Source organism: Vipera berus, assembly GCF_964194415.1.
Source record: "Vipera berus genome assembly, chromosome: 1".
Lineage (NCBI taxonomy): Eukaryota > Metazoa > Chordata > Lepidosauria > Squamata > Viperidae > Vipera > Vipera berus.
In genome coordinates, this window is record NC_138202.1 from 67,991,826 (window position 1) to 68,005,926 (window position 14,101).

The 14,101-nt window shown below is 47.5% G+C and overlaps 1 protein-coding gene across 1 annotated transcript in view; it reads right to left on the reverse strand.

Moving 5' to 3' along the window:
* Nucleotides 1–271: 271 nt before the first annotated feature.
* The window catches only part of RPAP1 (RNA polymerase II associated protein 1), a 72,832-nt gene continuing 59,002 nt past the window's right edge, over nucleotides 272–14,101 (reverse strand). Inside the window, exons 22-25 of the mRNA XM_081330124.1 lie at nucleotides 9,646–10,450; nucleotides 4,655–4,831; nucleotides 2,261–2,317; nucleotides 272–1,331 (exon numbers count right to left, since the gene is read on the reverse strand). Coding sequence (XP_081186250.1) covers nucleotides 1,209–1,331; nucleotides 2,261–2,317; nucleotides 4,655–4,831; nucleotides 9,646–10,450 — 1,162 coding nt within the window. The 3' untranslated portion in view covers nucleotides 272–1,208. The remainder of the gene's footprint in view (nucleotides 1,332–2,260; nucleotides 2,318–4,654; nucleotides 4,832–9,645; nucleotides 10,451–14,101) is intronic.

The window sequence follows — 14,101 nt, forward strand, 5'->3', positions numbered from 1 at the left end:
CCTCGGTGAGTTGGCCATGGCAAATCATCCCGTCGCGAGCTGGCTGTGGCGAGTTGTCCTTAGACCAGGGGTGGGGAACCTTGGCTCTTTTATGACTGGAGGACTTCAACTCCCAGAATTCTTGAGCCAGCCTGGCTCAAGAATTCTGGGAGTTGAAGTCCTCCAGTCATAAAAGAGCCAAGGTTCCCCATCCCTGACCTAGACCCACGGTCCATGGGGTAGGACACAACTTAGTGACTGAACATCATGCAACAACTAGTAAAAAACTTCAACTCTATAGGAATGCATACATCTCTACCCACTGTACTGTATATATGATGCTGTTCTTCTCACAAACCGTACACTAGAAAAGTAATAAGAAGTCACACACACATTGTGTTCTGCTGGCTGCCTTTAATTTTGAACAAATAAAAAACAGATTTATGTACCCGACTGAGGATATTACTCTACATAAACTATCGTGCCCTTATCCCTATGGAATCTGCCTTCATTCAGCTCAATAATGCTTCACTCTTTGCAACACATGTTTCCAACCAACCAACCGCCACTTTTTTTTCTCTCTCTCTTATGGTCCATAGTTGCAGCTGCCAAAGCATCCTGTTCTGTGAAAGATAACTTTATTAAATATAATAAGGTTATAAAAATAGAGCAAAAGCAGCTAATGCAGAAAGACAGGAGGAAAGGAGGGGCAGGTGGCTTTAGAGCAGAGATGAAGAAAACTTCTAATGTGGTTTTCCTGAGAAGTCTTGCTCAGAAACAGCTGCAGAATCTGACAGTATCCTTCGGGGCAGTTTCAGAGAGTCAGTTTCCTGTTTCCCAGACATCTGTATCACATTGTACCAATCAAATGCGAAAGTAGACATTAAGCTATCATTTGACATCAAAATATCGGGCTTCCCCTGCCAACGTGTTAAATTTATACCACGTTTTATTTATCAAGGGTCATTTACTGTTCATTTTAACCTATACATTTCTTACTCTCGTTTTTATTTCTCCCCAAAGTAAAAGCATCAACTAGATGAAAAAAATGAAACAGTCCAAATGGTTTATCAAAACTGGGTCAAGTAAGAGCTGATAATTTCCTCTTGTGCTCAGAAAGAGACCAGGAACCTAACCCAACGTTTCCAAAATCTCTGTCCACTGGTGCTCACTTCCTCGGTCAGCCAGAGTCCTCTTTAGGTGTCTGAAACTGAGTTTCCCTTGCCGCATTATTTCTCAGTTATTGCTTGCAGGTATTTCAGTCGAATGTCAGGAAGCTCTTCATAAAGGTCAAATCCCAGGGGGTTCTCTCCATTTGCCCTCTTATAATAGAGAAGATGTTTCTTTAATCCCTGAAAGAAGTAATAGATGACTAAGGTTGTATGGAAAAGAGAAACAACTGCCTCAGTAATACCTGATACAACCTCAAAACATGAATTAGGAGAAAAAGTGAAATACACAGTACGTGTTCAGTCGTATCCAGTTCATATAATCCATACATTTGCCGTGGAAAATCTGCAGCTTACCAGTTCTACATTAATTGCAACATAGCTACAACTATTGATTCTGCACTAAACAGTATTAACATAGTATTATTGATGATTAAAAATGAATTAAGTTCTATTTATGTTTTACATTAATACTCCTTTTCTCCCATTACATTTAGTAGATCTATCCTTCCAGTAAAGTTATGGATCAAGTGGAATTTGAGTTAAACAAATAGTCACAAATAAAGATGAAGGGCTCTGTTGTTGGCTGTAAGAATGTTTAGGAGGGCTACTCTCATTCTGTAGCCCCAGTACCTCTACGAATATTTTCCAGACAAATTATTTAACAAGGCCCTCCATCCCAATCTGTAGTTTTATTTTTTATTTTATTTTCATTCTATTTATATCCCGCCCTTCTCCGAAGACTCAGGGCGGCTTACAAACTTAGCAGTAGCCTTCATTCTATGTATATGCCTGCTTATTAGGGCTTTCACACACACACCAAGTGGCATTATTACAAAATCAGCTTAATTGCCCCCAACAATCTGGGTCCTCATTTTACCTACCTCGGAAGGATGGAAGGCTGAGTCAACCTTGAGCCTGGTGGGATGCGAACCTGCACTAATTGCAGGCAGCTGGTGTTACTTAAGGAGGCATTAGCCCACTGCTCCACCAAGGCTCTGTACATTTGGGATGTTATACATCCCACAAAGATTTGTTTTGAAGCTGGTAGTCTGATGGAATAAGACTTTATTTGGCAATGCTAGAGTTGAAAAACAGATGCAAGTAACTACCTCATTTTTTAAGACCCGGGTCTTCTGTAACATGTTTCTTCGAACAATGTCTATCTCCTGAAACAAAATATAGAAGACATTAAATTTCAGATATTTCTGGCTTCTTTCTGAAGTTAAAGGACTCTTCAGTGGTCTCAAAGAATTAAAACAGTTTGCAGAGTGGACATTTCTAGATCCTGTGCACTAGTCCTTTTATTTTCCAAATGAAGAGCCTAGAAGAATTTTTTAAAAAGAGGCATCTTCCTTCTGGGCTGTTCTTTCTAGATTAGCATCTTAATATCTTGACTTTCTGTCAGCATCCCTCACAACTGAGCAAACAGTCTACAGTCACAATCTATTCCCTCCATACATATTTGATGTTACAAAGTCCAGACAATTTGTATGGTGGCATGGGAAAGAAAATCATACAGAAAATTGGTATCCTCTGCAACAACCAAAAGTGAGGCAAAGAATGTCAGACATTTGTAGTTTGCATGAGTGTGCAAGTTTTTGTTATGGAGTTAGGATGCTACTTGAGGATAATGGATCTTGTATTGTGGCTTGCATTACTGAATAGCACTAGGAAATAAAAAGAAGGAAAAAGTCATACAAAATTTTCTTATTATGATTAAATTCCCTTCTTTCACTAGAGTGACTCTAGCATATAGGAAACATCAATGAAAGCAAAACTCATTTATTGATTTATAATTTAAATTGTAAATAGTTTTGAGGATAACAATTAGTCCAAATACAAATGGCGGAAGGAAAATCTAATCTGAACTTGTATAAAGAACTAGCTAATTTGGGCAGCAAATATCAGTTTATGGAATTACTTCAACAAAAGACCCTACAATGATGCTGCAAACTATTTATTACATTTATAATCCAAATGGTAAATCCAGGTTGAAATACATCTACCTTGTTTCCCCGAAAGTTAGACCCAGCCTGATAGTAAGCCCTAACTTAATTTTTGGGGGGGTGAGCCTAATATAAGCCCTACTCCAAAACTAAGCCCTAGTTTGGGGGCAAGGCGCACCCGTAAAAATCAACATATGGCAGGGGTAGGGGGGGGGTTAAGCTGCCCCACGTGCTCCATTTACCTTACCGGTAGGACCACCACAGCCAGGCCTCCCATACCCTGAAACCTGTCGTGCTGCTGCTTGACTACTTCTGTGGCTGGCTGCCATGTGGCGCATTGCGCCTTTGCCGCTCCTCCAGGCAGGATGCCGCAAGGTGCTTCGGGCCGCTTCTGCTGCTCGCACCCTTCGGGCCATTTCTGTTGCTTGCGCACATCGGGCCACATCTGTTGTTTGGGGCAGGAGGCCACGTGACGCTTCGGGCCATTTCTGCTGCAGAAACGGCCCAAAGAGCCACACAGCATCCTGCCACAAGCAGCAGAAACAGTGCAAAGCACCATGTGGTGTCCTGCCAGGAGCAGAAGAAGTCATGCAGCTCTGTGACAGGTGTCAGGGTGTGGGAGGCCTGGCCTGGCTGTGGTCTAAGGTAAGACATTCTCTGAAATTAAGATATAGTGTGTATGTATGTGTATATATATGTATGTGTGTGTGTGTGTGTGTGTATGTATATATATATATATATATATATATGTATATATATATATATATATATATATATATATATATATATATATATATATATATATATATATATATATATATATACATGTACATGTACATGTATATGTATATGTATATGTAAAGGGGCGCAGTGGCTCAGTGGGTTAGGACGCTGAGCTTGTTGATCAGAAGATCGGCAGTTTGGCGGGTCGAATCCCGAGTGCCGCGTAGCAGAGTGAGCGCCTGTTACTCGTCCCAGCTTCTGCCAACCTAGCAGTTCGAAAGCATGTAAAAACGCAAGTAGAAAAATAGGGACCACTCCGGTGGGAAGGTAACAGCGTTCCGTGCGCCTTTGGCGTCTAGTCATGCCGGCCACATGACCACGGAGATGTCCTCAGACAAGCGCTGGCTCTTCGGCTTTGAAACGGAGATGAGCACCGGCCCCTAGAGTTGGAAACGACTAGCACACATGTGCGGGGGAACCTTTACCTTTACCTTATATGTATATGTATATGTGTATGTGTATGTGTTGTTGTTAGCTGCGAAGTCGTGTCCGACCCATCGCGACCCTATGGACAACATTCCTCCAGGCCTTCCTGTCCTCTACCAATGTGTATGTGTATGTATATGTATATGTATGTATATGTATGTATATGTATGTATATATATATAAATAAATAAATAAAAATATAAAGACTGGGTCTTAATTTCAGGGAAACACAGTATATGGAACACTCCAACTGCAAGTGTTCCCATACCACTGCTAAGACAGGATGAGCAGGATGAGTGTATGCAATTGGCCCATCTGTTCTCAGCCAACTTGTGAAAAGTTACATACCTGTGGGACATTTTCCTGGGAGAAAATGAAAGTGTTGACATGGGCCACTGCAACCACATAAAGTACAGGACACCAGTGCTGTTGCAGGGCTCCTGTGACCAGGACATGGAAATATTGATTTAAGAGGTTGAGATTGTCTTCAGGAGGAGAAAGATATCGCTCAAGAGGCAAAGGGAACTGCAAGGGAATCAAGAAAGCAATATTTCTTTTTAAATACCAGTCTTGTCTGAGGATACACACCCAAATCTTAACTTATTCCATAGTAATTAGAGGAGGAGATAAAAGTAATCCAGAATGCAAACAAGCAATGGTATTTGAAAGACAGAAGTGTCAATTGTGCTCTAGGTTAAAAATTAAGAATTGATTGTGATTGTATGTTGTATGTTCCACGCTACACTATGGCATAAGAAATAAACCGCATCATTCTTGTTACTATTCTGCCTGTTCTTCCCTTTGCTGGTCTATTCTCTCCATTGACAAACTGTTCCCTGTCTCAGAGCTGTTAGGGATTTATGAGAGATTTCTTTCTAAATGATTGGGGGAGGGGTCCACAATCATTTCTCCTTGTATCTCCAAGTTTTCCAGTTGCCTGATATCCAAGCTAACCCTCCAATGATTTCACTCAGAATGGAAAAATTGCAGGAATAATAATTAGATTAGACACAGAGAGATCAGTCCAAATTACATTAAAGCCCTGAGTCATATTTAGCAAATACCGTATATACTTGAGTATAAGCCGACTCGAGTATAAGCCGAGACCCCCAATTTCACCCCCAAAAACTGGAAAAAGTTATTGACTCGAGTATAAGCCGATCCGCCGTTCTGCAAGCCTCTGCCGCCAGCAGAGGCTCGATCCGCCATTTTGCAAGCCTGAATACACAGGAATACCCTGTGTGGCCGCGGCTCGTCGGCAGGTCTCCGTTCCTCCTGCCGACCTTTGGGGAGGTTTGGGCGCCTCCCCAAACCTCCCCAAACCTCGGCAGGTCTCCGTTCCTCCTGCCGACCTTTGGGGAGGTTTGGGCGCCTCCCCAAACCTCCCCAAACCTCGGCAGGTCTCCGTTCCTCCTGCCGACCTTTGGGGAGGTTTGGGCGCCTCCCCAAACCTCCCCAAACCTCGGCAGGTCTCCGTTCCTCCTGCCGACCTTTGGGGAGGTTTGGGCGCCTCCCCAAACCTCGGCAGGTCTCCGTTCCTCCTGCCGACCTTTGGGGAGGTTTGGGCGCCTCCCCAAACCTCCCCAAACCTCGGCAGGTCTCCGTTCCTCCTGCCGACCTTTGGGGAGGTTTGGGCGCCTCCCCAAACCTCGGCAGGTCTCCGTTCCTCCTGCCGACCTTTGGGGAGGTTTGGGCGCCTCCCCAAACCTCGGCAGGTCTCCGTTCCTCCTGCCGACCTTTGGGGAGGTTTGGGCGCCTCCCCAAACCTCGGCAGGTCTCCGTTCCTCCTGCCGACCTTTGGGGAGGTTTGGGCGCCTCCCCAAACCTCCCCAAACCTCGGCAGGTCTCCGTTCCTCCGCGCAGACCTGCCGACCTTTGGGGAGGTTTGGGCGCCTCCCCAAACCTCGGCAGGTCTCCGTTCCTCCTGCCGACCTTTGGGGAGGTTTGGGCGCCTCCCCAAACCTCGGCAGGTCTCCGTTCCTCCTGCCGACCTTTGGGGAGGTTTGGGCGCCTCCCCAAACCTCCCCAAACCTCTGCAGGTCTCCGTTCCTCCGCGCAGACCTGCCGACCTTTGGGGAGGTTTGGGCGCCTCCCCAAACCTCCCCAAACCTCGGCAGGTCTCCGTTCCTGTTTGGGGAGGCGCCCAAACCTCCTCCCCAAAGTTCGGCAGGAGGAACGGAGACCTGCCGAGGTTTGGGGACGTTTGGGGAGGCGCCCAAACCTCCCCAAAGGTCGGCAGGTCTGCGCGGAGGAACGGAGACCTGCCGAGGTTTGGGGAGGTTTGGGGAGGCGCCCAAACCTCCCCAAACAGGAACGGAGACCTGCCGAGGTTTGGGGACGTTTGGGGAGGCGCCCAAACCTCCCCAAAGGTCGGCAGGTCTGCGCGGAGGAACGGAGACCTGCCGAGGTTTGGGGAGGTTTGGGGAGGCGCCCAAACCTCCCCAAACAGGAACGGAGACCTGCCGAGGTTTGGGGACGTTTGGGGAGGCGCCCAAACCTCCCCAAAGGTCGGCAGGTCTGCGCGGAGGAACGGAGACCTGCCGAGGTTTGGGGAGGTTTGGGGAGGCGCCCAAACCTCCCCAAACAGGAACGGAGACCTGCCGAGGTTTGGGGACGTTTGGGGAGGCGCCCAAACCTCCCCAAAGGTCGGCAGGTCTGCGCGGAGGAACGGAGACCTGCCGAGGTTTGGGGAGGTTTGGGGAGGCGCCCAAACCTCCCCAAACAGGAACGGAGACCTGCCGAGGTTTGGGGACGTTTGGGGAGGCGCCCAAACCTCCCCAAAGGTCGGCAGGTCTGCGCGGAGGAACGGAGACCTGCCGAGGTTTGGGGAGGTTTGGGGAGGCGCCCAAACCTCCCCAAACAGGAACGGAGACCTGCCGAGGTTTGGGGAGGTTTGGGGAGGCGCCCAAACCTCCCCAAACGTCGGCAGGTCTGCGCGGAGGAACGGAGACCTGCCGAGGTTTGGGGAGGTTTGGGGAGGCGCCCAAACCTCCCCAAACAGGAATGGAGACCTGCCGAGGTTTGGGGACGTTTGGGGAGGCGCCCAAACCTCCCCAAAGGTCGGCAGGTCTGCGCGGAGGAACGGAGACCTGCCGAGGTTTGGGGAGGCGCCCAAACCTCCCCAAACAGGAACGGAGACCTGCCGAGGTTTGGGGAGGTTTGGGGAGGCGCCCAAACCTCCCCAAACGTCGGCAGGTCTGCGCGGAGGAACGGAGACCTGCCGAGGTTTGGGGAGGTTTGGGGAGGCGCCCAAACCTCCCCAAACAGGAACGGAGACCTGCCGAGGTTTGGGGAGGTTTGGGGAGGCGCCCAAACCTCCCCAAAGGTCGGCAGGAAGAACGGAGACCTGCCGAGGTTTGGGGAGGTTTGGGGAGGCGCCCAAACCTCCCCAAACAGGAACGGAGACCTGCCGAGGTTTGGGGAGGTTTGGGGAGGCGCCCAAACCTCCCCAAACGTCGGCAGGTCTGCGCGGAGGAACGGAGACCTGCCGAGGTTTGGGGAGGCGCCCAAACCTCCCCAAAGGTCGGCAGGAGGAACGGAGACCTGCCGAGGTTTGGGGAGGTTTGGGGAGGCGCCCAAACCTCCCCAAACAGGAACGGAGACCTGCCGAGGTTTGGGGAGGTTTGGGGAGGCGCCCAAACCTCCCCAAACGTCGGCAGGTCTGCGCGGAGGAACGGAGACCTGCCGAGGTTTGGGGAGGCGCCCAAACCTCCCCAAAGGTCGGCAGGAGGAACGGAGACCTGCCGAGGTTTGGGGAGGTTTGGGGAGGCGCCCAAACCTCCCCAAAGGTCGGCAGGAGGAACGGAGACCTGCCGAGGTTTGGGGAGGTTTGGGGAGGCGCCCAAACCTCCCCAAACAGGAACGGAGACCTGCCGAGGTTTGGGGAGGCGCCCAAACCTCCCCAAACGTCGGCAGGTCTGCGCGGAGGAACGGAGACCTGCCGAGGTTTGGGGAAGCGCCCAAACCTCCCCAAAGGTCGGCAGGAGGAACGGAGACCTGCCGAGGTTTGGGGAGGTTTGGGGAGGCGCCCAAACCTCCCCAAACAGGAACGGAGACCTGCCGAGGTTTGGGGAGGTTTGGGGAGGCGCCCAAACCTCCCCAAACGTCGGCAGGTCTGCGCGGAGGAACGGAGACCTGCCGAGGTTTGGGGAGGCGCCCAAACCTCCCCAAAGGTCGGCAGGAGGAACGGAGACCTGCCGAGGTTTGGGGAGGTTTGGGGAGGCGCCCAAACCTCCCCAAAGGTCGGCAGGAGGAACGGAGACCTGCCGAGGTTTGGGGAGGTTTGGGGAGGCGCCCAAACCTCCCCAAAGGTCGGCAGGAGGAACGGAGACCTGCCGAGGTTTGGGGAGGTTTGGGGAGGCGCCCAAACCTCCCCAAACGTCGGCAGGTCTGCGCGGAGGAACGGAGACCTGCCGAGGTTTGGGGAGGCGCCCAAACCTCCCCAAACGTCGGCAAGTCTCCGTTCCTCCGCGCCCTGCCTGCCTGCTTCTTTCCGCTGCGGAAAGAAGCAGGCAGGCAAGGCGCGGAGTTTGGGGAGGTGCACGCGCACCTCCCCAAACCTCCCCAAACTTCGGCAGGTCTCGGACGGCGGTGGCTTGGGAGAGGTGCGGGCGATCCCGGAAGCACCAAAGCCTCGGCCGCGCACAAGTCCTCGGTAAGTTTTTTTGTTGACTGGAGTATAAGCCGAAGTGGAATTTTTCAGCCCAAAAAGTGGGCTGAAAAATTCGGCTTATACTCAAGTATATACGGTACATCAAGTTTACAGCCTATACATATGGAGATCAATCATACTAGGGCATATAGTAAAACAAACAGCTGCTCCATTCAAATTTTTTTCCCTTTCATATCCATTACAGAAACTGTGGACATTCTACTTGCTTGAGACTTAGCCCAGACCGAACAGCCCTCTAGAGTTGTTGTAAAAATAATTAAGCTCTTCCTAATTTTGCAAGCCGCTTCCATTTCACTGCACTTTCTCGCCATCAAACCCTTAAGATTTTTATTTAGGGGAGGTGAATGCTCTAGGACAGGTGCCCCTGGAACATTAATTACTTTAAAATCTATTTGTTGCAAGATTATATTTGCTATGCCAGTACTTGGAGCGCATACGTCTTCATTTGCATTTTCTCCCTGCTCTAAAATAAATATCTACGAGGTCATCAAAGGATTAAGCATTCTGCGCACAAATGGAATTGTCACAAAGACCTTAAATCTTTGGGTAGGATGTCCAAAGAAAATTCTTAATTTCCTTTAAGTTCAAGTAGCTATTTAGTTCTAATCAGCTGACTCAAGTACAGTGGCTGAGTGATCTGCTCTCAAGCATCCATTGTGAGACATACCTGTTGGAGTGGAACTCCCAGAGCTCTTAGGGTGTTCACGTGCTCCCCAAAGACAGCCATCTTTAGCTGACTACTGAAACGCCTCTGCAAAGGAAGAAGCACAAAGACTCCAAAGAGAGGATCTCCAAAAGAGACACTTTCAAATTGTTCCAACAGGCTTATATAAAGGTCATGGAAAGAAGCTAAGCCCGGGAGAGGAGCGTCTAAATTCAAGGACTCAAAAACTTTGGACTGGCAGTAAAGTGAGAGCAGAGCTGCTGTGTAGCAATGCACGGGGCCTTCCAGAAATAAGTCACTGCCTGTGAGGAACACGCACATAAGCCTTGCAAGCTTAGCTGCGACTGGGATACTCTGGAGGACTCTGGGCCTCCAGGTCTCCAGTAGGAGGATCCACTGTAGATTCCGAGTCACGACATTCACAATGTCCAGAGGAAGAGGGCTTTCCGTGGCCCACTGTGTTTCTGTCCCAGTCGCTTTGTTATAGAGGCTGATCAGAGGAAGGAATAGCCAGTCCGAAGGCAGAATAGGCCCTTTGACCTCAGGAAGCAGCATGGATTGGACAAGATGGGTTCGGCCTTGATAAACATTTCTAGAATGAATAAGAGCTGGTTTCAAGTAGGTAAAATGAAAGAGAAAACAAGACTGTATCAATGGAAGTTGTCGGTAAGCTTCTTCCAGTAAAGAACCATAAGTAGGGACTGAAGAAGTGGGAGCTGTTAAGCTTAGCTGTAATGGCTTTGCCTTTGAATTCAAGTGCAGAAGATCTGAGAAGTCAGCAGCTTCCGGTCCTCCCACCTTGCCTTCACTGAAAAAAGAGGGGGAGAACAGCTGATAAATACAGAATGTTTTTATATGTTCTATTTTAATCCCTAATCAAGCACACTATTACTGTATTTACAAATAAATCCCACTCTTTAGATAACATTGGTAATAAAGCAACTGCCTTTTTCCAGAAGTGGCTTAACAGATACTACTGGGGAAGTTCATAAATAGGCAACATGCTATAAGAAGGAAGAGTGTCTTTCCTTAAGAAATTTTCAGGTGAACATACAGAGGATTAGCTAAAAACACAAAAATGAAACCCCAGATGAAAGCAGATTGCTATAAATGCACATTGTGTTCGCCAAGAGCGATAAAACCCAGTTTGCCATCACTACACACTTCTCTTGAGAATACAGGAATGAAAACAGCAAAATGACAGGGAAAGAAACATCAAGGCCTGACATGCTACTATACGTACAGAGGGAGGAAGCAGCAGAGTTAGAGAGGCTAGCTGTGTTGGCTTATGGGAAAAAGACAGGAGGACAGGCAGTAAAGCAAAGGAATGGGAGGGGAAGGGACAGTAAGGTTAGAGAAGCACCAAGAACAAGAAAAACAGGTTAGGGGTAGGAGGAAAAATGGAAGATGGATACTGTTGAATATGGAGGTGGACCTTGTTACCCAGAGTTTTGTCACATATGGATTCATTCGTCTGAATACATATAACTGAACTTGATACCCATTGCAAGTAGTTCTGTGTATTGGTGAATTTTGGCGCGTTCCACCATTTTGAAACATGCCCAAACGTAGAGAAATTGGCATTATAGACTCTGCAGGTCTGTAGCACTCTTACCTTATATGGCCATTCTTTGAGTAAGCCCACAGACAGGCATTTGGCCCTCACTTTGACAATTACCCATGGTCTCCTTCTTCGGTCCTCTCCTTCCTGCATGCTATAGTATGTCCATTACAGTGACAGAATGATAAATGCTTATTGGGGAGTTCTGCTGAGTGAAGTGGCAAATGTACTCCACCCCCACCACACCCACCCCCCAAAAAATGCTGACTGGGAGCAAGAAGATGAAATAGATTGTTGGTTTGCTATGTGCATATGGTATTTCTTTCATGCGGTTATTTATTATTTATTAATGAAATTTATATAGCCACCCATCTCCACCAAAGGCAACTCTGGAGAGTGCACACCAATAAATAAATCAGCCAATGCAAAAGAGTCATGGTCCATGCCATAAGGAAAAGGTGAGTATTCGCTCAGTGTGATCTCTGGCACATCTCAAGAAACTCAAGGTGGCATTTCATCTATGCAATCCTCACTTGGAAGAGATGGGAAAGACCGTCACCCTATGGATGGAGGACCAAGCCCAGAACAACATGCCACTCAGCGTATCAGCAATCCACGGAAACCATGAAAAAGTATTGTGGCTGTGCAGAGAATTCTCAATGGAAAATGCTGAGTGATGTTTCCAGGCAAGGAGAGGTTGGCTTCAAAAATTCAAGCACCATTACAGCCCCCATAATCCAAAGTGGCATGAAAAACCACATAAGTGGATCACAATGTAATACAAAGATATCCAGCCCATCAGAGTTCTACTGGCTGATTAATTTTGTAAAGTACAAGCCAGAGAAAATCCTCAGTGCAATGAGACCATCCTGTTCTGGTAATAGATGCACTGTTACTCTTTCATCAGCAAATTAAAAAGAAGCCTTCCAGATTTCAAGAATCACATAGAAATACCCAGACTGACAAAGGTTCAGGAGAATATTAGAGAAACAGTTGGGTGTGAGATTCTCTGTTAGCAGTGAAAAGACTCATCTACAGAACGGCTATTAGAATGATTTTTTTATTTTAAAGTCTTCATTCTAATGTTCTGGGGATACAATACCTATAAAGAAACAATTGCTCAATTGCTGGATGGAAACCCATCCCATCCACTTCAGTAAATCTTGCTATGATCAATTTTTTGAGACTCACATTTGGTAAGAATTACTTTCAGCAGCACGGCTGCTGAGGACCATGTGATCCAGTATATGCTTCTGAATTCATGTGTCTTGAAAAGAATGAAAACCAAATTTGTATATTCTAAAAAAACAGAAGGCAAATGATACTTTCTCTTACTACTGACAGTTAGAACAATTAACCTGTTAGAGCCTCCAGAAGCGGTGAATGCTCCAACACTGGAAGTTTTTAAGAAGAGAGTGGACAGCCATTTGTCTAAAATGGTATAGGGTTTCCTGCCTCAGCAGGGGGTTGGACTAAATGACCTCCAAGGTCACTTCCAACTTTGTTGTTGTTGTTGTTAGCAATCACTTCCTGGATGAGATGCAGAAACATCATGCCTTCAACATCCCTGGTTTTATGTCTGTAGAGATTCTCAATCATGCAGGTCATGGTTGTCCCAAAGGTGCTTTTTCCAAAAGACAACTGGATTTTCTTGGTTTTTTTCTTTGACAATGATTTGCTTTTCATCCAGTTAGCTTCTTCAATTCTGAATGAAACATTTTCAAAGAAAAAAAAAACCAAAAGTCCAGTTGCCTTTTGGAAAAAACACCTTCGGGACCTGGCCTTTATTGTCCTCTGCTACTTGTCAATATCCTTGGCCTTGCTAGAGATCACTTTTTTGACACCGAACACCCCCTTTCTTGATTTAACTAATGGACCAACACCTGGAAGTTACTTTCAATTCCTACTACAAGTATCATGCCTAGCAGGATGTTGGTTGTCATGGAAAACTATACTTTTTTCAGTTAGCAATTGCTGGAGAAGCCACAGCACTGAAAACTGCGCTGACAACACCGACATCCCTTGCAGGAATCGACAAGACACACAAGGAATGACTCAAGGAAGTCAACACTTTGTTTGCCGCAAATGAACGATGGAACATTGTCAACATTGCACACATATATTAGCGAAAGTATCAGAAAAAAATAATATGTGTTTTATCAGGTCTATGGAGATTCTGTCATCCAGGTCGTGGTTGTCCCAAAGGTGCTTTTTCACTAGGTCACAGGTCTGCAACCCACAGCTCCGGAGCCGCATGCGGCTCTTTCAGCCGTCTCCTGCGGCTCCCGGTCCTCTGCCATGTGCAGTCCAAAAAAAAAAGTGGGACTAAAAAAGTTCAACCAATCAATTCAAATATGCAGGGTAGGTGCATATCTCGCCTTGGCTCCACTCTTCAGTCAAACCCTGTTCTGCGCATGCGCGCATGTATGCACATGCGCACACATTTTTTGCGGCTCCCATTTTTTCTTTTTGTGAGGGAACCGGTTCCGAGTGGCTCTTTCACTGTTTCAGGTTGCTGACCCCTGCACTAGGTAAATGGACTTACTCAGTTTTTTTAAAGACGTTTCGCTTCTCAACCAAGAAGCTTCTTCAGCTCTGACTGGATGGTGGGCAATGGAAGGATTTATATTCCTATGACCAGCTTGTCTGCAAGGAGTATAAATCCTTCCATTCCCCACCATCCAGTCAGAGCTGAAGAAGCTTCTTGGATGAGAAGCGAAATGTCTTCAAAGAAAAACAAGAAAGTCCAGTTGCCTCCTGAAAAAGCACCTTTGGGACATGTGCTTTATCAGTTCTCTATCCCAGAAATCTTCTCTGAGACCTGACAGGTGGAGAGCGGTTTGAGGGCCAAGTGTCGGAGCCCGATCTCCCGATGTACTGCAGCATTGTTCAAGAGGC